The 27,860-nt window shown below is 46.2% G+C and overlaps 1 protein-coding gene across 4 annotated transcripts in view; it reads left to right on the top strand.

Annotated features, from left to right (window-relative positions):
• Nucleotides 1–18,854: 18,854 nt before the first annotated feature.
• The window catches only part of ACAP2 (ArfGAP with coiled-coil, ankyrin repeat and PH domains 2), a 110,651-nt gene continuing 101,645 nt past the window's right edge, over nt 18,855–27,860 (top strand). For 2 of the 4 annotated variants that reach the window (XM_034780622.1, XM_034780621.1), the window contains exon 1: nt 18,855–19,013. In XM_034780622.1, coding sequence (XP_034636513.1) covers nt 18,961–19,013 — 53 coding nt within the window. In that variant the 5' untranslated portion in view covers nt 18,855–18,960. Of the gene's footprint in view, nt 19,014–22,589; nt 23,180–23,200; nt 23,401–27,860 lie in introns of those variants that run through there. The other 2 variants (XM_034780623.1, XM_034780624.1) reach the window with 2 other exon arrangements.

The raw sequence follows: 27,860 nt of genomic DNA, 5'->3' as shown, positions 1-27,860 counted from the left end.
TGAAGTGTTTCGCTGGAAGGCATTTTCTCCAGCCCTTGAATAATTTTTGTGGCTCTTTTCTGTACCTTCTCTGATTTTTTTTTCTGTGTCTTTTCTAAAATATAGACACCAGAACTGCATTCAGCATTCCAGTGTGTCATCAGTGCCTTATTCCGAGGAAATACCACCTCCCTACCCTCCTCTTTCTATGCATCCAAGAATTGCATGAATCCTTTTTGCTACAGCATGTCACTGGGAGTTCATGTTCAGTTGTTTGTCTTCTGTGACCCCTGAATCCTTTCCAGAATCATTGCTTTCCAGGTCTGTATTCTGTAGGGATGACTTGCATTTTTTGATCCTAGATGTATAACTTTTTTTTTTTCCTGTACTAAAACCCATTTTGTTTGAATGGACATAGCTTACTAATTGATCCGGATCCTCATTATTTACCACAGTCGTCATCTGCAAATTTTATCGGCACTGATTTTATATTTATTTACAGATCATTGATGAAAACATTGAATAATGTCAGGCCTCTTACTAATCCCTGTAAAACTCCCCTAGGACTACCCCCATTAGATGTTTCCCCGGGGCAAACTCCTTTCTGACATCCGTCAGCCAGTTCTTAATTCTTGTGTGTCCTTCTGTACATTGTGTAGTGGTAAATTTTGAATCAGAATGTTGTACGGTACTGTCAGTCACGTTGTACCCTGGGGAGCCACCTGTTTTCAGGTCGGGGCTGGGAATTCTGCACTAAAGCTCACTGCAGTTGTGGGATCACCATTGAGGTCTTCCAAAATTTTGGGAGTGTCCGGGGGGTCAGGGAGAAAGTTCAGGATTTGATGTACCTGAAGTGAAAAGCTGTCTGGACAACACGAAGGAAAGCAGTGAAGGGCAAAACGTTGTTCTATTTCAGCTTAACATAGTGACCTACTCAGTGTTCAGAGAGCTGGCTGAATGTGTCCCTCCCCCTCCTTAGGGTGGGACCTCAACTTCTCGCTGGCTGCCGCCTTTGGCAGCCCCCATACAGGACAGGGCTTATGCACAGAGCACCCATGCTCCCTATGGGGGAGAGGGCGCTTGATCCTCACTCTCTTGTGACTCCATGACCCATCTTGAATATCAATGAGCCCTAGGACCCTTGTGTTCCCTCTGCTTGGTGGTGGGTAGAGTGAAACTGGATTCTCAGTGGCTGTTCTGCACCTTGGGGGGAGGGGGGAGGTGAATAAATTAGCCTCTGACCTCTAGGCATCAAGAGTGAAAAAGAATAGATAATGTTTAAGAAGGTATATAAAATCATGAGTGATGTGGAGAAAGTAGATAAGGAAAAGTTATTTGCTTATTCCCATAATACAAGAACTAGGGGCCACAAAATGAAATTAATGCGCAGCAGGTTTAAAACAAATAAAAGGAAGTTCTTCACACAGCGCACATTCAACTTGTGGAACTTCTTGCCTGAGGAGGTTGTGAAGGCTAGGACTATAACAGGGTTTGAAATAGAGCTGGATAAATTCATGGAGGTTAAGTCCATTAATGGACTTAACGCCAGGATGGGTAAGGAATGGTGCCCCTAGCCTCTGTTTGTCAGAGGGTGGAGATGGATGGCAGGAGAGAGATCACTTGATCATTACCTGTTAGGTGCCCCAGAGTAAGTGAACCTGGCATTGGCCACTGTCGGTAGATAGGATACTGGGCTGGATGGACCTTTGGTCTGACCCAGTACGGCCGTTCTTATGTACTGTGATGGGGCAAGGCCAGATGGCTACAGTAAAGTAGTGAGGAACAGGTATGTTAGCCCCAGGTTAAACAAATCCTTGGTACCATGGTAACCAAATGGTAGTTGCTCCAGGTTAATCAAGACACCTGGGACCAATTAAGATCCTTGTAGAAGGCAGTGGTGATAGCTACATTGATTGGGACACCTGAAGCCAATCAAGGGCTGGCTGGAACTAGTTAAAAGCCTCCCAGTTAGTCAGTGAGGCGCGCGTGTGAGGAGCTGGGAGCAAGAGGCGCAAGGAGCTGAGAGGGTGTGCTGCTGGAGGACTGAGGAATACAAGCATTATCAGACACCAGGAGGAAGGTCCTGTGGTGAGGATAAAGAAGGTGTTTGGAGGAGGCCATGGGGAAGTAGCTGTCATGCAGCTGTTACAGGAGGCACTATAGACAGCTGCAATACACAGGGCCCTGGGCTGGAACCTGGAGTAGAGGGCGGGCCCGGGTTCCCCAAACCTCCCAACTCCTGATCAGACAGAGGAGGAGTTGACCCAGACTGTGGGTTCCACCAGAGGGGAAGATCACTGAGGTGAGCAAATCCGCCAATAAGTGCAGGACCCACCAAGGTAGAGGAGGAACTTTGCCACAGTACAAAAAATGTATTGGAGGAAAGAAGAGGGTTAAGTTACAAAAAAGGGTAAGGATAGGAATGGAGTAAAGGGAAAACTAGGGGAACCAGAGGACAGATGAATACATAAACCCCACAACAATAATCAGTCTCCCTCAGATATCCCCTCTAGTAACCATAATGACAGGGTGCAACCACAGAGTTTCTGCAGCTGTCATTCGTCTTTGCACACTGTCTTTTGTGTTGGAACTTTGTCTGTGAGCTGCTGAAGGCAAGTTCATACAGTAAAATAGATGCTGCAGGCCTGGCTGCTGCTTGTGTGTGGTATGGTGCCAACACTTCCCTTGGACGCTGGTAAGCCTCTGCTGACCAGGACTTCCGCCTGCAGGCAGGGCCGGCTTTAGAAAGTGCGGGGCCCAATTCGAACATTTTTGGCAGGGCCCCCGTAGGGATGACTAACAACAACAACAACAAAAAAAGCCTTTCATTTCTTCCATGTATTATTTAGTTTCCATAACTATATAAATAATAAAATTATATATTACCCTGGGGGTGTGCTAGGGTGACCAGATGTCCTGATTTTATAGGGACAGTCCCGATTTTTGGTCTGTTTCTTATATAGGATCCTATTATCCCCTGACCCCCGTCCCGATTTTTCACACTTGCTGTCTGGTCACCCTAGCTGGTGTGCACATGTGTGGGTCCCAGCTGCTCCCTGCCCCCTCATTGAAGCAGGTGTGCAGGGTTATTGCCCTGGGAACTGCAGGGCACTAGTGGACATGGGGCTGGCTGGAGGCAGGGCAAGGGGTGTGGGGCAGGCTGGCTGGCTTCAGGCAGGGGTTGGCAGGGCTGGAGACAGAGGAGTGTGGGACTGGCTGGCTTCAGGCAGGGGGGGTGCGGCAGGGGTTGGCTGGAGTCTGGGCAGGGGGTGTGGGGCTGGCTGCAGGCAGGGCAGGAGGTGCAGGGCTGGTGCGGGCGGGGGGGGGGCTGGCTGGCTTTAGGCAGGGCCGCAGGGGGGTGCTCTTTGACGATGGAAGTCAGTGTCCTGCAGCCAATTCCCTGAACCCTTTGTCCAATGTCTGTCATGGCTGGGGGTGCCACCCACACACAGGCTAGCCAGAGCCTGCATTTGGTTCCTTTAGCATGTCAGTCTGGTTTTGGCCCCGTAATTCCTCTTAGCCCTGGTCTACACTACGAGTTTAGGTCGAATTTAGCAGCGTTAGATTGATTTAACCCTGCTCCCATCCACACAACAAAGCCATTTTTGTCGACTTAAAGGGCTCTTAAAATCGATTTCTGTATTGCTCCCCGATGAGGGGATTAGCGCTGAAATTGACCCTGCTGGGTCGAATTTGGGGTAGTGTGGACGCAATTCAACGGTATTGGCCTCCGGGAGCTATCCCAGAGTGCTCCATTGTGACCGCTCTGGACAGCGCTTTGAACTCCGATGCACTGGCCAGGTAGACAGGAAAAGCCCCACAAACTTTTGAATTTCATTTCCTGTTTGGGCAGCGTAGTGAGCTCATCAGCACAGGTGACCATGGAGTCCCAGAATTGCAAGAGCTCCAGCATGGACCAAACGGGAGGTACTGCATCTGATTGCTGTATGGGGAGACGAATCTGTGCTATCCGAACTCCGTTCCAAAAGACGAAATGCTGGAATATTTGAAAAAATCTCCAAGGGCATGAAGGACAGAGGTTATAACAGGGACCCGCAGCAGTGCCGGGAGAAGCTTACCAAAGAACCAGAGAGGCAAACGGCCGCTCCGGGTCAGAGCCCCAGACATGCCATTTCTATGATGAGCTGCATGCCATTGTAGGGGGTGCCCCTACAACTACCCCACCCCTGTGCTTCCCTTCTCCCCCACCCCTCCCGGGCTACCTTGGCAGTTATCCCCCCATTTGTGTGACAAATTAATAAAGAATGCATGAATTTGAAACAACAATGACTTTATTGCCTCTGCAAGAGAGATCAAAGGGGGGAGGGGGAGGGTGGCTGGCTTACAGGGAAGTAGAGTGAACCAAGGGGGTGGGTTTCCATCAAGGAGAAACAAACAGAACTTTCACACCATAGCCTGGCCAGTCATGAAACTGGTTTTCAAAGCTTCTCTGATGCACAGCATGCCCTGCTGTGCTCTTCTAACCGCCTTGGTGTCTGGCTGCACATAATCAGCGGCCAGGCGATTTGCCTCAACTCCCACCCCGCCATAAATGTCTCCCCCTTACTCTCACAGATATTGTGGAGCACACAGCAAGCAGTAATAACGATGGGAATATTGCTTTCGCTGAGGTCTATCCAAGTCAGTAAACTGCACCAGCGAGCTTTTAAACATCCAAATGCACGTTCTATCACCATTCTGCACTTGCTCAGCCTATAGTTGAACTGCTCCTTACTACTGTCCAGGCTTCATGAGCCATGGGAGCAAGGGGTAGGCTGGGATAGGTGAGACTGCGCGGTGCTGCCGACTGGGAGAGCAGTCTGAGGCAGAAGCCTCCAGCTGGCATGATATTCCAGGCAGGACTGAATCTCCATTAGACGAAACTTAAAGAAGAGAATGACCTGGAGTCATTCCCATTTTTCTCCAGGAGCTCCCAACCGACCTCACCGAGGCCAGCTAGGAGCACCCATGTCTGCCTAGGCGCCCCCCGACCAACCTAACTGAGGTTGGCCAGGAGCACCCACGGTACGACGATGACGGCTAGCAGTCGTATTGTACCGTCTGGCGTCTGCAAGGCAAGGGGATGCTGCTGTGTAGCAATGCAGTACCGCGTCTGCCAGCAGAACCCAGAAGACATACGGTGACCGTGAGCTGAGCGGGCTCCATGCTTGCCGTGGTATGTTCCATGGGTAACCCAGGAAAAAAGGGGAGAAACGATTTTTTGCCGTTGCTTTCACTGAGGGAGGGGGGCTTGACGACATGTACCCAGAACCATCCATGACAATGTTTTTGCCCCATCAGGCATTGGGATCTCAACCCAGAATTCCAATGGGCGGCGGAGACTGTGGGAACTGTGAGATAGCTACCCACAGTGCAATGCTCCGAAAGTTGACGCTAGCCTCGGTACTGTGGACGCACACTGCTGACTTAATGCGCTTAGTGGGGACACACACAATCGACTATATGAAATCGATTTCTAAAAAATTGACTTCTATTAAATCGACCTAATTTCGTAGTGTAGACATACCCTTAATCCAGGGGTCCCAAACTCAAATGACCATGAGGGCCACATGAGGACTAGTACATTGGCCCGAGGGCTGCATTACTGACACACACACCCCCGCCACCCTTGGCTCCACCCCTTCCATGGGGCCTCGCCTCTGCCCCACCTCGTCCCACCCCTTCCCTGCCCCCATTCCAACCCCTTCCCCGAAATCCCCACCCCAACTCTGTCCCCTCCTTGCCCCCAGATGGGAGAGCTAGATGAGCTAGCCTTGGCGGCAAGATGAATGCTGGGTGAGGTGGTAATTATGGGACCTACAAATGTACCTTAATTGTGAGCTTAATTATGAAGAGTGAGTGAAAGTTCATAAAAGAGACAATAACCTAAAACAATAAATACTGCTGGGGAAAAGATGCAAAAGGGACGGAGACTGAACTAATCCAAATGCAAAGGCCTTACAACTCAAAGACTGTTCAGATCATGCCTGGTAAACAAGACAAGTAGGGGAGAGAAATAATGGACCAAAATTGGTGTCTCAGAAATTAGACCTACTTGATGGACAAAATAATGAGGAGATGGGCTATTTTGTTCATTATTCTCTTTTGGGGTCCTTTGAAAGAAAAAAAAAAAAAGTTGGAAGGAGAACCGGGCTATTGGAAAATCGCTGCCTCAAGGAGCTCAATCGATTTAGCTTAACAGACGACTTAGGGCTTGTCTACACTGGCAGAGTTACAGCGCCGCTCAGAGAGCACTGAAGGGAAACCGCTGTTGTGTGTTCACACTGTCAGCTGCCTGTGCAATAGCGTGTTCGCTCTTACAGCGGTATTCAGTATGTTGCACTCTGGGGAGCTATCCCACAGAACATTTCTTCCTCTTCTGCCGCTAAGAGTTGTGGGAGGTTGAGGGGGTCGCGGAGCATCCTGAGTCCTGTCCCAATGTCCCATGATGTATTGCTTCGCATCCCAGCAATCCTTGTGCTTCCATCCACATTTGGCGCCATCTTTCAATGTCATGAGTGGCAGTGGAGTTATTCCTTAAACTACAAAGGCAAGAGGAGTGCGACATTGATCTCGCCACTCATACTAGCTACAACATGAGATTGCTTGTGGCATTCATGGAGGTGCTGACGACAGTGGAATGCCACTTTTTGGCTCAGGAAACCAGCACTGAGCGGTGGGATCACATCGTGATGCACGTCTGGGATGATTCATAGATTCATAGATTATAGGACTGGAAGGGACCTCGAGAGGTCATCGAGTCCAGTCCCCTGCCCGCATGGCAGGACCAAATACTGTCTAGACCATCCCTGATAGACATTTATCTAACCTACTCTTAAATATCTCCAGAGACGGAGATTCCACAACCTCCCTAGGCAATTTGTTCCAGTGTTTAACCACCCTGACAGGAACTTTTTCCTAATGTCCAACCTAGACCTCCCTTGCTGCAGTTTAAACCCATTGTTTCTGGTTCTATCCTTAGAGGCTAAGGTGAACAAGTTCTCTCCCTCCTCCTTATGACACCCTTTTAGATACCTGAAAACTGCTATCATGTCCCCTCTCAGTCTTCTCTTTTCCAAACTAAACAAACCCAGTTCTTTCAGCCTTCCTTCATAGGTCATGTTCTCAAGACCTTTAATCATTCTTGTTGCTCTTCTTTGGACCCTTTCCAATTTCTCCACATCTTTTTTAAAATGCGGCGCCCAGAACTGGACACAATACTCCAGCTGAGGCCTAACCAGAGCAGAGTAGAGCGGAAGAATGACTTCTCGTGTCTTGCTCACAACACATCTGTTAATGCATCCCAGAATCATGTTTGCTTTTTTTGCAACAGCATCACACTGTTGACTCATATTTAGCTTGTGGTCCACTATAACCCCTAGATCCCTTTCTGCCGTACTCCTTCCTAGACAGTCTTTTCCCATTCTGTATGTGTGAAATTGATTTTTCCTTCCTAAGTGGAGCACTTTGCATTTGTCTTTGTTAAACTTCATCCTGTTTACCTCAGCCCATTTCTCCAATTTGTCCAGATCATTTTGAATTATGACCCTGTCCTCCAAAGCAGTTGCAATCCCTCCCAGTTTGGTATCATCCGCAAACTTAATAAGCGTACTTTCTATGCCAATATCTAAGTCGTTGATGAAGATATTGAACAGAGCCGGTCCCAAAACAGACCCCTGCGGAACCCCACTCGTTACGCCTTTCCAGCAGGATTGGGAACCATTAATAACAACTCTCTGAGTACGGTTATCCAGCCAGTTATGCACCCACCTTATAGTAGCCCCATCTAATTTGTATTTGCCTAGTTTATCGATAAGAATATCATGCGAGACCGTATCAAATGCCTTACTAAAGTCTAGGTATACCACATCCACCGCTTCACTCTTATCCACAAGGCTCGTTATCCTATCAAAGAAAGCTATCAGATTGGTTTGACATGATTTGTTCTTCACAAATCCATGCTGGCTGTTCCCTATCACCTTACCACCTTCCAAGTGTTTGCAGATGATTTCCTTAATTACTTGCTCCATTATCTTCCCTGGCACAGAAGTTAAACTAACTGGTCTGTAGTTACCTGGGTTGTTTTTATTTCCCTTTTTATAGATGGGCACTATATTTGCCCTTTTCCAGTCTTCTGGAATCTCTCCCGTCTCCCATGACTTTCCAAAGATAATAGCTAGAGGCTCAGATACCTCCTCTATTAGCTCCTTGAGTATTCTAGGATGCATTTCATCAGGCCCGGGTGACTTGCAGGCATCTAACTTTTCTAAGTGATTTTTAACTTGTTCTTTTTTTATGTTATCCGCTAAACCTATCCCCTTCCCATTAGCATTCACTATGTTAGGCATTCCTTCAGACTTCTCGGTGAAGACCGAAACAAAGAAGTCATTAAGCATCTCTGCCATTTCCAAGTTTCCTGTTACTGTTTCTCCCTCTTCACTAAGCAGTGGGCCTACCCTGTCTTTGGTCTTCCTCTTGCTTCTAATGTATTGATAAAAAGTCTTCTTGTTTCCTTTTATTCCCGTAGCTAGTTTGAGCTCATTTTGTGCCTTTGCCTTTCTAATCTTGCCCCTGCATTCCTGTGTTGTTTGCCTATATTCGTCCTTTGTAATCTGTCCTAGTTTCCATTTTTTATATGATTCCTTTTTATTTTTTAGATCGTGCAAGATCTCGTGGTTAAGCCAAGGTGGTCTTTTGCCACATTTTCTATCTTTCCTAACCAGCGGAATAGCTTGCTTTTGGGCCCTTAATAGTGTCCCTTTGAAAAACTGCCAACTCTCCTCAGTTGTTTTTCCCCTCAGTCTTGATTCCCATGGGATCTTACCCATCAGCTCTCTGAGCTTCCCAAAATCTGCCTTCCTGAAATCCATTGTCTCTATTTTGCTGTACTCCCTTCTACCCTTTCTTAGAATTGCAAACTCTATGATTTCATGATCACTTTCACCCAGGCTGCCTTCTACTTTCACATTCTCAACGAGTTCCTCCCTATTTGTTAAAATCAAGTCTAGAACAGCTTCCCCCCTAGTAGCTTTTTCAACCTTCTGAAATAAAAAGTTGTCTCCAATGCAGTCCAAGAATTTGTTGGATAGTCTGTGCCCCGCTGTGTTATTTTCCCAACATCTATCCGGATAGTTGAAGTCCCCCATCACCACCAAATCTTGGGCTTTGGATGATTTTGTTAGTTGCTTAAAAAAAGCCTCATCCACCTCTTCCACCTGGTTAGGTGGCCTGTAGTAGACTCCTAGCATGACATCTCCCTTGTTTTTTGCCCCTTTAAGCCTAACCCAGAGACTCTCAACACTTCCGTCTCCTATGTCCATCTCTACCTCAGTCCAAGTGTGTACATTTTTAATATATAAGGCAACACCTCCTCCCTTTTTCCCCTGTCTATCCTTCCTGAGCAAGCTGTACCCATCCACACCAACATTCCAATCGTGTATTATCCCACCAAGTTTCAGTGATGCCAACAATGTCATAGTTGTATTTATTTATTAGCACTTCCAGTTCTTCCTGCTTATTCCCCATACTTCTCGCATTTGTATATAGGCATCTAAGATACTGGTTTGATCTTTCCTCCCAGTTTTGTCCTGACTCTCCTTTCTCTCTGCCAATATAGCCCACACTCCCTCTCGTTTCCGACCCATCTCCCCGGTCTCCATGTTCCCCACTTACCTGTGGGCTTTGCTCATCTGTCCCCGTCGAACCTAGTTTAAAGCCCTCCTCACTAGATTAGCCAGTCTGTGTCCGAATAGGGTCTTTCCTCTCCTCGAAAGGTGAACGCCATCTCTGCCTAGCAGTCCTTCCTCGAATAGCATCCCGTGGTCTAGGAAGCCAAAGCCCTCCTGGCGACACCATCTTCGCAGCCAGGCATTCACCTCCATGATGCATCTGTCTCTTCCCGGGCCCCTACCTTTGACAGGAAGAATTGAAGAGAATACCACCTGCGCTCCAAACTCCTTCACCCGTACTCCCAGAGCCCTGCAGTCACTCTTGATCCGCTCAGTGTCACACCGCGCAGTATCATTTGTGCCCACATGGATGAGTAGCATGGGGTAGTAGTCAGAGGGCTGGATAATCCTCGACAATGTCTCCGTAACGTCTCTGATACGGGCCCCCGGCAGGCAGCATACCTCCCGAGATGAGATGTCAGGGCGACAGATGGGCGCCTCCGTCCCCCTCAGCAGGGAGTCTCCGACCACCACTACCCTACGTTTCCTATTCGCAGTGGTGGCAGCAGACTTTCCAGCCTTAGGGGTACGAGGCTTCTCCTCCTTTACTGTAGGGAGTGATTCCTTCTTTCCTGTGTCAAGAAGAGCATAACGGTTACCTATAACCACGGCAGGAGGGTTCGGAGCAAGGGTGGAGCACTGCCTGCTGCCAGAAGTAACCAGCTGCCAGTGTCCACCCTGAGCCATCTCCTCCTCCACCAGTGGTGTATCAGCAGTCCTGTGTACTGGGACAGCTACCTCAGCTGTCTCCACATGGACACTGTCGAGGAATTGCTTATGGATACGGATGCTCCTCAACCTAGCCACCTCCTCCTGTAGCTTTCCCACCTGCTGCCTGAGAGATTCCACCAGCAGGCACCTCTCACATTGGATGGTCCCCGCAGCCTGGATATCAGTAAGTGGAAATTGCAAGTTACAGTCTTTGCAAAACCACACCAGGATCTGGGTAGAGGCATCCATGCTTAGGCACTCTGTCTGGCTACAGGCACAGGTGGAGGAGACAGTAGCAGTGCTGGCACAGGTGTTGCAGGTCTTCCTAACCATCGTAAGCCTCCCTCTGTCAAACTCCCGTCTGCAGCCCCCTGTCAGCTGAAAGGGTTGTTTAAGCGAAAAGTTATGAATGTAGTTGCTTTATAGGTATTAAGGGGAATCAAGAGAAAACAGATGGAACTGGCAAGGGACCCTCGCCCCCTTCCTGCTCCCCTTCCAAACTCCCTTGTGAAACTCCCTGTTAGCAGCCCCTGGTCGCAAAGCTCCCTGGTCGCTTGTGCGCTGCTTTATAAAGCCCTGGCCTGTATGAATGCCCCGCCCACTGATAAAGGCTCAGCCACTTACCAGAGACTTCTAGCTTTCAAACCTTCATTTCAAACCTTCTAGCATTTCAACCCAAATGATGAGCAGTGGCTGTAGAACTTTTGGATGAGGAAAGCCACATTTTTGGGACTGTGTGATGAGCTCGCCCCAGCCCTGCGGCGCAAGGACACGAGCATGAGAGCTGCCCTGCTGTTGGAGAAGCACGTGGCAATTGCACTGTGGAAGCTGACTACTCCAGACTGCTACCGATCAGTCGCTAACCAGTTCAGAGTGGTAAAGTCTACCACTGAACTCGTGTTGACGGAAGTGTGCAGGGCCATTAATCGCATCCTGCTCCTAAAGACCGTGACTCTGGGCAACGTGCGTGACATTGTGGATGGATTTGCACAAATGGGCTTCCCTAACTGTGGAGGGGCAATAGATGGCACACACCTTCCATTTCTCGCACCAGACCACCTAGCCACTGAGTACATTAATCATAAGGGGTATTTCTCAATGGTTTTCCAGGTGCTTGTGGATAACTGTAGGCATTTCACAGACATTAACGCAGGCTGGTCCGGAAAAGTGTATGATGCACGCATCTTTCAGAACACTGGCCTGTTCAGGAAGCTGCAAGCAGGGACTTTCTTCCTGGACCAAAAGATCACCGTAGGGGAAGTTGAAATGTCCATTGTGAGTCTGGGAGACCCTGCCTACCTCTTAATTCCGTGGCTTATGAAGCCATACACGGGGCAACTTGATAGCAGCAAGGAGCGGTTCAACAATAGGCTGAGCAAGTGCAGAACGACGTTGTGTGCTTTTGGCCATTTAAAGGCCCACTGGCGATGCCTATCTGGGAAGCTGGACCTCGCCAATGACAATATCCTTATGCTTATAGCCATGTGCTGTACGCTCCATAATATTTGTGGAGGAAAGAGTGAAAGCTTCACTCAGGGCTGGACCACAGAGGCTCAGTGCCTGGCGGCTGAGGTTGACTAGCCAGAGACCAGGGCTATTAGAGGGCCACAGCGCGGGGCCATAAGGACCAGGAATGCCTTAAGGCAGCAATTCGAAGCTGAAAGCCACTAATATTTGTTGCTATGCTCAGGAGTGCAGTGCTTGTAATGCGAGGAGGTGATTGTGATTGATGCAGACGATGCAATATGAAGGTTTAAGATAATTATCTGTTGCTTTGCAGGGCACTGTTTGCTTTCAATTAATAGAATAAAGATTGCTTCCAAACCAACAAAATTATTTTATTAAAAAACAGCTGGAGGAGAGAGACAAACAAAAAAAAAACACATGAGCACTGAGGGGGATGGGGGAAGGGAAGGTCCCAGGACTGCTAAAGATCTGTGTATGCTCAGGGATCATATCCAACCTTCTCCTTTGGAGTACAGTGCAGCGGGTACTGTACTTCAGCAGGGCCAAACTGCAGAGGGACGGGTGTTGAGTGCAGGGGGTACTGGGAGTCTGCAGGGCTGGAGTGTGATGGGGCAGGAGTGGAACGCCATGGGTATAGACTGGAGCCAGAAGATTGATAAGAGTGTGTTGGCGGTGTCTGGGGAGAGCATGGGAAAGAGTTTTGCGACAATGGCTGCAGGGGAGGGCGGGCACGGAGCTGCTTGGTTTGCAGAACTAATATTGCCTGGAGTGTCCCCGCTTGGTGCTCCATAACATTTAAGAGCCGCTCCGTGGCTTCATTCTGGCATCATCTCGCTGTCCTGCCACTCCTTCAATTCCTGTTTCTCGGCCGTGGAGTGCATGATAACGTCACGCAGAAAGTCCTCCTTAGTTCTTCTTGGCCACTTTCTAATTCTGCGCAGCCGTTCAGTCGGCGATAACAAAGAGGGAGGTTGGGCTCCTAAGGTCATCTCTGTGAAGCCAAAATGCAACATTTTACAGAAACAGTATTGTTTGCAATACAAAACACTGATTCAGTGATTTAAAACACAGCCAGTACTCACACACCTGTCACTAACTGGCTGATCCCAGGCAAGCACACATGAGCCACAAGACCTCCAAACTGCTGAGTAGCTGCAGGAGAAATCAGTGTTCCCGGACCCTACTGTACACTGGACACATGGCTGTTGGGGAGAGCCAGCACTGTAGGGGGGCCTGATAATCATTCCTGTCCCCACACAGGATGTGATTATTATGGAAGATATCTCGCTGCTGAGGGTGAGGAGAGAATCAAGGGAGGGTCTTCTCCAAGACTGTGGTTTCCACCCTGACCCCAATGCAGCTCGCCTGTGTGCAGCAGTGGTCTCTTCCTCCCCTCCCCCCGTGATGGCACAGTGGCCTGGGAAAGTTACCGTTAATGGGGCAAGAAACAAAGCAGCTCTGCTAAAGAACTTATGGCAGCAGTTTGCCCAGTATCTCCAAGAGAGTTTCCTGGGGATCTCTGAGGCAGAGATCCCGTGAAGTGAGGGAGTCAATCAATATCCTGTTCCGCCGCTCGGACTAGGCATGTGGTGGTACGTGCATCGCATGGACACAAGCCTACTTTCTGCAACCCTCCTGTCCCCAACAACTCGCTTCAGCGATTCCCAAAACCAAATCCACTTACCAGGGGCCTCCTCTCCTGTTTGCGCTTTGCCAAGATCCAACAGCTGTGACTGGCTAGCCTCCTCTGGGGTAGAAAAGAGCTCCTGGCTGCATGCACCTCTGACCTCTGAGTTGTCCTCTGCCTCTGGGTCCCCCTGCCCCTCCACATCATTGTCCAAGATTTCCTCCTCCTGGCTCAGTCCACTCTTGACTGGCATGCGAGCCACCAAAGTATCCACAGTGGCCTTCATAGTGGTGGTGGGGTTGCCTCCGAGTATTGCGTCCAGCTCTTTGTAGAACCGGTAGCTCGTTGGCGCAGCACCGGAGCGGCGATTTGCCTCCTGCACCTTGTGGTAGGCGTTCCACAGCTCCTTTACTTTGACCCTGCACTGCAGTGTGTTCTGGTCATGGTCCCTTTCTGTCATGCATCATGAAATCTGGCCATAGGTATCATAATTCCTACAGCTGGAGCGCAACTGGGACTGGACAGCCTCCTCTCCCCAAATTCTGATGAGGCCCAGCAGCTCAGCAGCGTTTTAATGGTGCCGGTGTGGACTAGCCCTAAGTTGCTTCATACTTTATATTTCAAATGGCCTAGCTGTTCTTACTTTTTCTGTATCTTTAATAAAAAGTTACATGTTTTTAATGGTGTGTTTGCCATGGTACTAAAGGGCCTGAGGGCTTTGTACTCAGAACCTTGAACCTTGTTTAAAACTATCACTGTTAACTTTTTGGGCCCACATATTCCCCTGAAATTAATGCAACAGTAAAAAAAAATGTTCTGATCTCAGTATAGTCACTCAGCAAATCTGAGATGGGAGATATATGAAACAGTGATCTAGGTTATGTAATATCACAAGGATTGTTAAATTCTGCCTTATGGTACATATGGCAGGAAAGGAAGAGCAAATGGGCATTTTGGAGGGAGTAGCTATAGTTCCTGTGCTTGGAGGTTCAAGGACTTGGTGAATTGTGTGTCCTGTTTGTTGTTTTTGACTCCATGAGGGCCATGTGACTGGGCATTGGGCCCCTAAGCAGGCCAAATGAGAGTTCTGTTCATGTTTCCGCAAGGAGCAGTCGCTTGAACCTGGGGGTGTCTGATCAGACCATGTTTGAAGTCTGAATGATTAACCCCTCCGTCAGTGAAGGGGTGGAGCTAAGAAGCAAGACTTTGTTTAAAGGTCAGTTGCCAGGCAGACTTCTGAGCAGGCGAATAGGACTGGCTGATAGGAGTTTTGAAGGGAGTGCAAGATGGAGGGAGTGCAAGATGGAACAGTAGATGTGACCTGCAACAGATGTCATGTTTTTCCTCCCAGAATGGATTTCCTCCAAGTGCAAGCTGGGTGGCGGTGCTGGAAGAAAGATTTGTGGCCTGGACAAAATACAGACATGACAGAGCATCAGAGAGGTTAAGGAGAACTTGGACAACCTGATTCAGAACGCATCATAACCCCAGGTTCAAGAAAGAAAGGAACTGACTACTAAGGAACCAGAGAGGGTGGTGGGCAGTTTACCACCAGAGGCAAGAGGACCAGGTAGCATTCTACACTGCTAGCGCCAAATGAGGATGAGCAGGCCGCAACCACCAGACAGAACAGGACCAGGAGGAATTACACATAAGTAGAAGTGTGCAATCATTATCAAGCTCTTAGCATGGAAACTGAAGAAAATATCTGACGATCTGGTTGATCTAATGGAATGGAGAATTGCATGGGACCTGGATGGCTACTAAGCCCAACCCAGAAGACAATCAAGTGCGCCCACAAAGAGATTTCCAATCGTCCAAGGAAGACAGACAGTCTTTGTTGGGAATTCTGTCAGAATGATAAGACCAAAGTTCCCATCTAGCCCAGTATGCTGTCTTCTGGCAGTGGCTGGTGCCAGGTGCTTCAGAGGAAATGAACATGAAGAGGAAATGAAAATGAAGAGGAAAACATCGAGTGATCCATCCCCTCTCTTCCAAACCCAGTTTCTGGCTGTCAAAGGCCAGGGACACCTAAAGGATGAGATTGCATCCTTGACCATCTTGGTTAATAGTCATTGATAGATCTAGCCTCCATTAATTTATCTAGTTCTTTTTTGAACTCTGTTATAGTTTTGGCCTTCACAACATCCCCTGGCAATGAGTTCCACAGGTTGACTGTGCACTGTGTGAAAATATACTTCCTTGTATTTGTTCTAAACCTTCTGCCTATTAATTTCATTGGGTGATCTTGTTCTTTTGTTATGTGGAAGGGTAAATAATACTTCCCTATTGGCTTTATCCACACCATTACTATTCCTCCCTCTCAGTTGTCTCTTTTCCCAGCTGAACAGTCTCTTTAATCTATCCTCCCATGGAAGCTGGGAGAGCAAATGTAAAGAAAAAAAATGTGAATGATGATAGGGAATTGTTTAAAAAAAGGAGAAATTGATAGCTATAAATATCAAAAGCTAAAATTGTGCAAAATGACACAAGAAGGGCTAGCAAAGTTAAGGACAATGAAAACTTTTCAAAGTGTATTAGGAACAAAAAGAATCCTAACACGAGTATGGTATTGATCTATTACTAGAATTACTCCTGGGGGAATTCTGTGGTACTCCACAGAAAACACCCCCATCCCTGCAGAATTTCTTTGCTTCCTTGCAGAAAATGACATGAAAATTCTGCCTGTTTGTAGCAATACTTTCCACAGCTGTAGCAGCTTCCATGTGAATCTCAATGTTCTTAGCACTATCATTGTTTACAGTGACTATTAATTATGCAAGAATATATTTCTGTAGTGTTACCCAACTCTCTTTGTCTGTTGTTAAGCTGTTCATCTTGTCAGAATAATAGAGCCATCGACTCCTAGAGCGTAGTGGCTCCCAAGCAGGGACTGACTTTGAGTTACTTGTCTGTATACTGCATAGCACAAGGATGCTCTGATCTCTACCAGTATAAAAACACCATTTCCAAAGTAGGTAAGTTCATGGAGGATAGGTCCACCATCAATGGCTATTAGCCAAGATGGGCAGGGATGCAACCCCTTGCTCTGGGTGTCCTAAGACTCTGACTGCTAGAAGCTGAGACTGGATGATGGGCTGGATCACTTGAAAACTACCCTGTTTTGTTCATTCCATGTGAAGCGTCTGGCAGCAGCCACTGTCGGAAGACAGGATATGGGGCTAGATTCTACCACTATGCCCCTTCTTATGTTCTCAATTAAGGAAGCTTTCCAATATCTACATGAGGAGTTTCAGAGTAGCAGCCGTGTTAGTCTGTATCCGCAAAAAGAACAGGAGTACTTGTGGCACCTTAGAGACTAACAAATTTATTAGAGTATAAGCTTTCGTGGACTACAGCCCACTTCTTTGGATGCATATGAGGAGTGATTACTATATTCGTTACACAGAGGGATAAACTGAGTCAGAGACTAAGCAATTTGCCCAAAATCATATTCTGAATTGTGTAACAGTTGTTAATTGAACCAAGGATGTTTTTTTCTTCCATGGATGTGTAACATAAAAATACTAAATGTAGATAAAGTCTTGGCTGCTTTAAAAGTATAAAAACAAAGCGTAAATTTGAGGGGACTCAGGTGGTTTCTGTGATGACTTGAGCATCAAGCTTTACAATTTTCCTTGCAATCTAGTAAAATTGCATCTGTTTCTCTTTAGGGCCAGAGGCTTGAGTGAACCCTTCCCTAGAGTGAGTCAAATCACCACAGGAGCATTGTCTTAATGGGTTGTCAGCAGTTAAATATTTACTCACTGCTTTTAAAATACAGCAGTTACTATTCACATACTACCACAGCGGCATCTGCTCCTTTAACTCTTACAGAAGGAGTTCAGGGGTAAGAATCCTCTGACTTCAAAGGATCTAAGTATGAGTCAGAACTATGTGCAATGGTCAGGACTGTAAGTGGGGTCTGTCTTGTGGTGTTTGTCTAGCACCACTGCTGCTGTTTGCGGGTAGTGGGGTAACACACGTGTATGAGGCTGGTTACTGTGTAAGGTTAGTGCTGCACCACTGCTGCTGTTTGCGGGTAGTAGGGTAACACACGTGTAGGGGCTGGTTACTGTGTAAGGTTAGTGCTGCACCACAGCAGCGCTGTTAACTTTGGTTGGATGAATTCTTGGGGACTTCACCCCATGACCATCCTTAATTAAAAATTAATCTTTAATGCCTGGAGACTCCAGGACAATCGGGGAGGATGGGCAACCCTACACCACAGCAACCTCAGGTGGGGTGCTAACTGCAGTGAGTGGCAGGGACCCAACTCGCTAGTGAGCTGGCATGGCTTTCTCTTAAAGGACTGGTTTTAAAATGAACTGGTATTAGACTGGTATTAGACCGCTACTTGCTGGCCCAGGTCTCCTTAGGCCTGTGGAAGGGAGCGTACCCCAAGAAGTGGCTATAGGAGACACCCATGATGTCCCCTAGGGCGGGTTCCTGCATGACAAGGGCTTTGATCTGACGCTGCAGGGGTAGGGCCAGGCCAGGCCAGCGGTCAGCTCAGACCCGGCTGTCCTGTGCCCGTCCGGCACCGGGGCGCTCGCTGCCCCTCAGGACTTGGCCACGCGCTGAGCTGAGCCGGCTGGGCTCGGAGCACGGCTAGCTCGGAACGTGGCCTGCAGCGCCTGAGACACGGAGGCCACGGGCCAGATCCTGCCCCGGGCATCTCAACCTCTCGCCACCTAGCGGCAGGGAGTTCCGCAGGCCCGGCGGCTGGCGCAGGCGCGCTACTGCCCGAGCAGAGAGCCGGAGCCAGGCCCCGCCCGCGGGGAGCCATGGGCTGGGCGGGTGCTTCATCTCCGCCCGTCCACGTCGGCTCAATGGGCGCAGAGTCACCGCCCCATGACGAGTAGCCCCGCTCCGGCCTCTCGTCCGTCCCCCGTGGCTGCAAAGCCCCGCCTACTGCTTTTCCCCTCTGTGATTGGTCGATCTAACTGTCAGTGAGCTGTAGAAGACGGCACGAATTGGGAGCAGCTGTCACGTTTTTACTTTGTCTATCTCCATTGGCTTGCGTGGCTGTCATTCACGAGGAAAGGGCAGCATACGGAAGTAGCTCCCTGTCGCGTTCTGTGATTGGCTATCTCTTCCTGCGTGTCACTGCTGTAGGGAGGGCGTAGCAGTATCGCCTCCTGCTGCGTTCGGTGATTGCCCAGGCCGGCTAAGCTCCTGATATGATTGGATAATCTAGTTGTCACTTAGCTAGTAGGCGGCGCAGCGGGAAGCACCGCCCACGTCCCCCCAGAATTGGCCAACTCTGTGCAGTTCGCTTTCCGATTGGCTGGCTGGGTTGTCAGTCCCTTCAGCGGGCCGTCTCTCAGTCTCGCGTAGGCGTAGTAGCAACGGCTGCGGCCGCCCCCAGCCCGCCAGGAGCCCCGCCCCGCGCGCCTCGTCCCGCCCCGCCCCGCCCAGCCGGGGTCGCTGCCCGTCGCCCCCACGATGAAGGTGGCGGTGGACTTCGAGGAGTGTCTGAAGGACTCGCCCCGGTTCAGGTGAGGGCGGGGCCGCGGCGAGCCCGGTGGGGGGGGCGAGCCTGGGGGGCCCGGGGGGGGCGAGCCTGGGGGGGGCCGGGCTGACCGGGCCTGGGCGCGGGGCGCTGTCCGGCCGCGCTGCGGGGCTGCCCCGGGCAGTGAGTGCGGGGGAGGGGCCCTGCCCCGAGCTCCGTGTCCCGGCGGGCCGGGCAGCCCGGCACGTGCCTCAGCGATCCGGAGCGAGCCCGGCTCGGGGCCCGGGGGCCTCGCCTCCATTTCCCCAGGGGTGTGGGGCCAGACCCGTCCGCCGCCCCGCTCCGCCCCGCTCTCCCCCCGGCCAGCGGGCAGGGCAGCCCCGCTCCCCCTGGTTCTCGGAGCCTCGCTCGGGGGTGCGGGTCTGTCAGCACGGCGGGGCTGGAGCGGGACCACGGCACTGCCGAGTGCCTGTCCGGGGGTCACGGCGCTGCCGAGCGCTTTGAGCGGCTAGGCGGGGGCGGTGCTGTAGCGTTGGAAAGTAGCCGTAGGTGGACAGAGATTTCCTCTGTAAACTCGTTTTACTCGCTCTACACTCGTTTCTGCAGAACTCATTCCCTGTTAGGGGACAGGGGTTTCCTGAGACCGCTTCTTTCTGCACCCCTGCTTAAAACACACATCTAAAGCTAAACCAGGAAATGGACCCACCGCTCTCTCCATAGGCGTGAATAACTTACGCCAAATGAAGAAGTTGCCCTGGGGAGGGGCCCTGGAGCAGGGTTTGTCTTGTGAGAACTGAATTGGGACAAGGAGCTTTATCGGAGGTAGCAAAGACTACTTGGAGAAAAGTCTCCGTTTATTTGTTAAGTGCAAGTCTTATTAAGATCCTGCTTGTGTACTCTGCAAAAATTAAAAACACAAACCATATTTAAACAGTGACAACTTAAATCAGAGGTTGGTTGAACAGATTATGTTGCTGTGACTCATTTTCTTTGTTTATAACTGTGGGATAACTTCCTTTCTAATATGTGAAATAAATACGGGCAACAGAACCAAAGTCTCTTAGTTTGAATTTTAAAAAGCAGCAGCAAATTTTAAATATGTGGAAATGTATCTGCTGTGGGTGATAGTTGCAGATCTTAGTAAATAGTCAAATGAAAAATGTAGTCTGCTGTTCCAGTTTTATGTAACTGTCGCAGCCTTTCAGAAAATTTGATTAGACATTGCAATGAGTTCATTTTAAAAAGCAATGGCAAGAAGTGTCCAGTTCTATCACTGCTGTTGTGCATTCTAGTTTCTGGCAGTTTTGAATAGAATACCATGGGTACTGTCTAGTTTCTGAACTACAGTACAGATGTTAGGGAGAAGCAAGAAAAATTGTACAATTAAAATGTTTGCTGGTTAACATTCTTAGCTAAAGATAAAATAACTTTTAATCCCTGAGTAGAGTCTGTAGTGTTATAACATATTCCTTTCCCGAAGTGACTAATCTGAGAATTGTTCATCCATGTGACATTAGCTAAAGTATCCTATTGGACTAGCAAGTCTGCAGTATATAAAAGGACCTGTTAGGCTAGGTCTACACTATGGGGGGGGTGTCGACCTAAGATACGCAACTTCAGCTACGCGAATAGTGTAGCTGAAGTTGTGTATTTTAGGTTGACTTACCTGGCTGTGAGGATGGCGGCGAATCAACCGCTGCCACTCGCCCGTCGACTACGCTTCTGCCTCTCGCTGCGGTGGAGTTCCTGAGTTGACGGCAAAGCGATCGGGGATCAATTTTATCGCGTATACACTAGATGTGATAAATAGATCCCTGATAGATCGATCGCTATCCGGCGGGTAGTGAAGATGTGCCCTTACTTGCTTTTCATGGGTTCATTTATACATTGTTTCAGTCTGGCCTGTGATGAATGAGTATAGTTCGGAGACATCCAAATGATTTGCATATTTATAACCTATTAGGTAAGACATGTAATACAAAAACACCACCCAACCCTAGTTGGCTGGTGGAGAAAGTGGCTTGCATGAAGGATTGTCCATTTTAATTTATCACTTTCTAAAAAGAAAAGCCTCTATAGTCATTGGAATAATTAATGCACTGTAATGTGAGCTCACAAAAAAAACTTTAGTATTTTTATAGATTGAATTCACCTAGACTATCACAAGTATTGTTCAAGAACTTTTGTAAATGTGTCATGTATTACAAATTTTACAAATTCAGACTCTAGAACGGAAAGTGGGACTGGAAAATCTACAAATACACCTCTACCTCGATATAACGCTGTCCTCGGGAGCCAAAAAATCTTACCGCGTTATATCGAACTTGCTTTGATCCACTGGAGTGCGCAGCCCCACTCCCTCCCAGAGCACTGCTTTACCGCGTTATAGCTGAATTCGTATTATATCAGGTCACGTTATATGGGGGAGAGGTGTACTATGAGCAGTCATGAAACTGACAAACTATGAAGTTTCAGGGTGCTGCTTAAGAAATTGATAAATTGCTGCGGAAGAAGGCAGTGTTAACAGCAGAGGAGAACCTAAAATAGAGCAGTGGGTTAGATTAGCAGAAACTTCTTCCAGCCCCCTCAAAGCAGACCACAGAGACTGGGAAGTGGTGCAAACAATGAAAGCTTTCTCTTCTCTTAAAGCCTGAGAAGGTAGTAGGTTTTAAATTGATCAGATACCTGCTAGCCAGAGTCTGATTAAAAAGGTGGAGCAACTTGTCAGGGTCTGAGGACAGCAGGCTGGTAAGAATCCCAGCTGTTTGTGGGTGGGTACTTGAGTGTCTTAGGAGGGCAGTGCTCATGGACCTTGCTACTGCTTGTAATTGTCTGAAGTGGTGTAACAGGTTATTTTAACTCTTCTCTTTAAACACAGAGGTGAGCAGATATATGAATTGGTAATTGTCATATGCAGAGCATCTGCTCTAACTAGGAGCAAGTTAGAATGTGCAATTGACTAATTTACCTTTAGAGTTAGGAAATCTTTTAAAACTATCTAACGGTAACAAAATCAGTTTTGCTAAAATCCATTGCATTTATTTTCCATCTAGTTCGTGTTCTCTCCCTCCCTCCCCCCCACCCACCAACTTGTTTTGGCTTATTGTTGCTGTCTAGTAAACCAGTTTTCCTACATTTTTTCTTGAGCATTTATAGAGGTAACACTAAATATTTGTAAAATATTATTATAATGTAAAAGAGAAACCAATATTCCTTTACAGGTAACTTTAAAAGAAAATAAAAACCAAATCTGAGTCCTTATGATTATTCTTCTACTTTGTATCCCTGTTCCAGCAGAGTGCTTACATACTGCTATTATAACAAAAATCTGTACCATTCAAGCCCAGTTGTATATTAGTTTTTCTCTCCCATATTGAGTTTTATCAAATTTGTTTTCTATCTGGATTTATAAAATATGCCTATCACACAGGGTGCTCTTAATAAATTGTTAATTTTTTAAACTACTGTCAAAGTAAACAGCTGCCAACCCCAAAATAGATCCCTATTTCCTGAAAACACCTGACTAAATGATGATGGTGATTTGCAGTTCAAAGCATGAAAAGTGTGAGGTTTCCAAAGCACTTAGAAAAGATGAGTAAATATTATCATTCCCATTTTACAGGTGAGATGACTGGGGTGCAGAGAGAAAATATAACTTGACCAGAATCACATGATGATCACTGGCAGTTAAGAACAGAACCCAGACTGTCTCATTCCCAGCTGTGCTAACTGCACTAGACCTTGCAAGTCCACGGACTTTATCTACCAGCATAATGGAGTGAGGAAATTCCAGAGTTGAGGGCTTTCCATTGATGATGCCTGGCTTCCAGTTCCCTAGTGTTCAGATTCAGGGACTGTGACCTAAAGTGACACACCCTAACTTCATCTGTCATGATATCACATAGTTGTGAGGCAGTGTTTCCAGTAGTGAAGAACAAACCACACTGAGCTTTATAAATCAAAATAAACTGCCTGAATGGCCACAAGCAGCAAGGAGGGAGCCAGTGCAGTCTTGGAAAACTGGTCTCCTGTGCTATTTGTGGTTCTCCATTGAATACTGGCCCAAGTTCAAGATCCTGATTCTAATCTTCAAACCGATCCATGGGCTGGGATCAAGCTGTCTGAGGCACCACCCAACTGTCTGTAACCAACCTTCCATGACAACTGCATTTCTCAGGGACAGCATAGCTGTCTACACCAAGAATAAGACTGGTGAGAGCTTGGGACAGCGTGCGTTTAGTGATTGATCCTATAATTGTAGAACTCCCTTGAACATTTCAGGATGTTTACATATCTGTCTTCAGACTCATTTTATACCATCCTTGCTTTCCCTGAGCAATTAAATAAACCCCAGTAACTCCAATTATCCCTCGCTATCATGGAACAAGAAGAGAGAAAGAACACTGCTCCTCCATTTTATTGGAACCATTAAGGTTTGTGCATGCTTTGTTGAGTGTTCCCTTTTCTCATACCTTCTCTTTTTGTCTCTTAATGACACTTGCTTGATGTTATGTTAAGTATAAACTGTAAGCTCTTTGGGGCAAAGATGTCCCTTTACTCTTTTTCTGAGAGGATCTGAAAAACAATACCCTATTTAAAGCATAACCGTAGGCCAGAGGCTTCCTTCAGTAGCATTTGCAGTAAGTTACTGCGTCATAATGGTTTTGGTGCTCACGCAATTTTCATTTTGCTTGGTGCATAGGCAACATCTAATTTAATCAGTTGCAGAACGCTGTTTAACTTTGCTCTTAAACAGTGCAAATGACTTATTGGCTTTCAGGTTTCAAGCTCTATGGGAAAGGAACTGCATCTTTCTGTGTGTCACTACAGTGGCCAGCACAATGGGGCCTTGATTCTGATTGAGGCCTTTGGTGCTACCACAGTACAAATGATGATACATTTTAATAATAATGTTCTCACTTCCTTTATCTCTGTTTTCAGTATTGTAAATTTGTTTCAAAAGCTACCTTTACCTTTAAATCTGTCCTTTACTATTTGTGGTGCTAAAGGGCTGGATTATAGACCCTGTGTTTTAGTACATAGAAACATGGAAGGGAGAGAGGCATCTGTCTGTCCTCATGGTCCTGAGAGACTTAGGCCTTGTCTTCACTGCCCAGTTTTGTTGACAAAAGTCAACTTTCATCAACAGAACAGTGGAGGTGTACATGCTGTAATGCTCCTTCTGCTGACACAACTCCTGTTGCTTTGTGGACAAAATAAAAGCACCTCAATGAGAGGCACAGGACTTTTTGTGGCAAAGTTATATTGACAAGTGTCAGTGACACTTTTGATAAAAGTGTACGAGTTTGATGTGGTTTACTTGCTTTTAGGGAGATTGACTCACTTTTCTTGCATGCACTGGAAGATTAATGTAATTATCGTCATCACTATGTTTACTGTAGTCTTCTGTGATGTGATAAAATTAAGTAGTGTTCTCTATTCCAGTGTAGACACAGGGAATAATTAACCCTATTTTATGGGCTTGATATAAGACATGGTACAATGTAAGGATACTAAGTTCTTGTGCTGTGCTCCATGAGGAACTATGAATTTTCTCAAATCCTCTCCTGAAAAGATGGAAATAATACTTACAGCTTTTTTTGTTGCAGCGTAATATTTTGTTGATGGTGACTTGATTATTCCTGCCACCATATTAAAAACTAGTGGTTCTGTTAATTGTAACATTATTGCTTGAGAAATATGAACACATGATATCTTTTTCTGTCCCCTAAATTTAGTTTGCATTTATTTTTGTCTTAATTAGAGCATGAAATGGTCATTTACCCTTTGCCATTGCAGTACTAGATTATTGCACTTCTTTTTTAACAGGCTTGCTTGAAAACACCTTGCATAAAAGGGATAGTCTTGCCTGTGATTCCAGATCTTTTTTTGGCAAATATTCTGGGGACTTCAACATTTTTTTCTCAGTGCTCTGAAACCAAAGTTTAGTTGATAAGTTCCTCTGACCAAAATAACTGTCAATTTGAAATCCAGGTAATTGTAAGAAAGCAAGCTGTTTAACTTTTTATTTTGAATATATCATGTACCAAGATTATGTGCTGAACTGGGGTTTTTTATGTTGCCTTGATTGATTACATGAGTTGTATAGGTGCCATAAAAATGTACAGTTAAATCCCTTGCATATGTTCTAAGTGTGTAATATAAAAATCTTATGTATTCTTGATTCAAAAAGTGCGTTTGTGAAGAGAATGAGAATGTCAGAAGAATCCTCAGATTAGAATATAATGCTGTTAACATTAAAGTAAAAAATGAACAAGTATTTCTTATAAAAATGCAAGCTGATTTTATCAGTTGTGAGAGAAGCAGATGTTTGGATATGGATTACTGTGGTGGTAATACAAGAGGAAACTGATGTGTTATGCATCCTTGTGCTCAGCTTACTCAAGTAACTGGTTTGCATAAGTGAATACTTAAATATTGGTCTTAATCTACCACTGACAAATATAAACAGTTCACATGGACAGTATAAAACTTAGAGAATTGTATCTTAACAGCATACCTGGGAGTGAATAGGAAAAATTCTATGAGCTGAACTTACTTTTCTGTTACTGTTCTCTCATGTAATATGTGGGGTGGGGTATTTTTGATTACTAGTTCAGAGTAAAACTTTCTATTTCTGGAAATAATAAAACAGGCATATAATCACATATATTTTAACTCTATTTCTTTCTGAAGGATGACACACCCGATTGTGTGCAACTTCCTTTCAGTATGTTGCTATGATGTGGTGTGTTAGATTTTACGGTATATAAATACTACATTAAGGCACTCTGGTCCTGCAGAGACAGTGTACTTAATTTTACACATGTAGTCCTGTTGAATTTAAAGGGGCTTTGCATGTGCATAATAGTAAGCATCTGCATTAGTGTTTTCAGGATCATGGTCTAAGACTGTACATGTAAAGTCTAAGGGCTTGTCTTCAGTACGGGGGTAAGTCGACCTAAATTACGCTACTCCAGCCATGTCAGGGGTTCTCAAACTGGGGGTCATGACCCCTAAGGGGGTCACAAGGCTATTACATGGGGGGGTTGCAAGCTGTCAGCCTCCTCCCAAACCCTGCTTCGCCTCCAGCATTTATAATAGTGTTAAATATAGAAAAGTGTTTTTAATTTATGGGGGGGGAGGTGTCACACTCAGCAGCTTGCTGTGTGAAAGGAGTCACCAATACAAAAGTTTGAGAACCACTGTGCTATGTGAATCTTCACTAGACCCGCTAAATTGATCCCTGCTGCATCAGTTACAGCAGTGTCGATCTCCCCGTAATGAAGACCAGCCCTGAGTATGTGAATTAAGATAGAACAATGTGTGACTATACTCGGTACCTTGAAAGTTCAAGGCTTAGCACATATAAACGATGATTATTGAAGAATTGTGTATCCAGTTTTTTACATATTTGTAAAACCTTAATCTCTTTGGTTATATTGGAAACATACAGCATAAGCTGAACTATTTTTATCTACTTCAATTCTTTTTTCATAATGCCTTTTTATTAAAAATATTGTGTACATACATATGTACTCACCATATTTATTCTAGCATAGAGAATTATATAACTTTTACATAGACTTCCTCTGTATATATTAATTAGGGATTATCTCCCCAGGATATTTTGCATGTTGTGTAGTACTGGTAGAATGTGAAGATTTCAATAATTTTTTTTTCTGCAAAAAGTTATATGGCTTTAATTGAGGGAATTGAGTCTATGGCGTTTATGGGGAAAGGATCTCACTTACTGAAACTGTAATCTTGGGAAGTAAACTGTCAAAGGTGTACCATCCGTGTGGTGAACAGTGCTTAAGATCGAACGTGGATGATCTCAAATCCCAAATGTTATCAACTCTTTAATGTAAGGAAGCCAAATTTAGTAACTTTTAAAGCAGAGATTACTGACTTCAGTTGTATTGTCTTTTTTTCATCCAGAAGTATTTCTTCACACAGTGCACAGTCAACCTGTGGAACTCTTTGCCAGAGGATGTTGTGAAGGCCAAGACTATTCCAGGGTTCAAAAAAGAACTAGATAAGTTCATGGAGCATAGCTCCATCAATGGCTACTAGCCAGGATGGGCAGGGATGGTGTCCTTAACCTCTGTTTGCCAGAAGCTGGGAATAGGCGACAGAGGATGACTCACTTGATTACCTGTTCTGATCATTCCCTCTGAAGCACCTGGCATTGGCCACTGTCAAGACCGGATACTGAACTCGATGGACCATTGGTCTGACCCGGTATAGTCCTTCTTATGTTCTTGTGTGTTCACTATTTGAAATTCTGATTTTGTGTATGTTCTGGCTAAGAAAAGTTTACTGCTTTAAATTACATGTTGAATAACTATCAGATACAATAAGTGTAAGTCAAAATCTTTACTAGACTTGGCCATGTTCTTGTTTTTACAATGAGTGAATACAATTGTATAATTCTTTGACTACATTGTGATTTCAGTAACTCAAAAGAATATTTCCTGATTTAAAGTTGGATTTATATTACTTATTTTTGGCAGGATATTGAGTTGCTTTTTCCACCTAAAGCAGGGATTCAACCATTTTGATATACAAAGAATAACGTGTATCCTCCCAAAATTACAACACTTATTCTTTGAGTACAGATTGAATTTTCTAGCATTTTAAAAGTAAATCCATGGAACCCTGGTTTACGCTACAAACGTATATCTGTATTACTATGTCACTCACAGGTGTGGAAAATCCACACCCCTGAGCAAAACAGTTTATACTGATCTAACCCCCAATCTACAAAAACAACAAAGAGTCTGGTGGCACCTTAAAGACTAACAGATTTATTTGGGCATAAGCTTTCGTGAGTAAAAACCTCACTTCTTCGGATGCAGCATCCGAAGAAGTGAGGTTTTTACTCACGAAA

This window comes from Trachemys scripta, chromosome 9 (genome assembly GCF_013100865.1).
Source record: "Trachemys scripta elegans isolate TJP31775 chromosome 9, CAS_Tse_1.0, whole genome shotgun sequence".
Lineage (NCBI taxonomy): Eukaryota > Metazoa > Chordata > Testudines > Emydidae > Trachemys > Trachemys scripta.
This window is presented reverse-complemented; position numbering and strand designations above follow the sequence as displayed.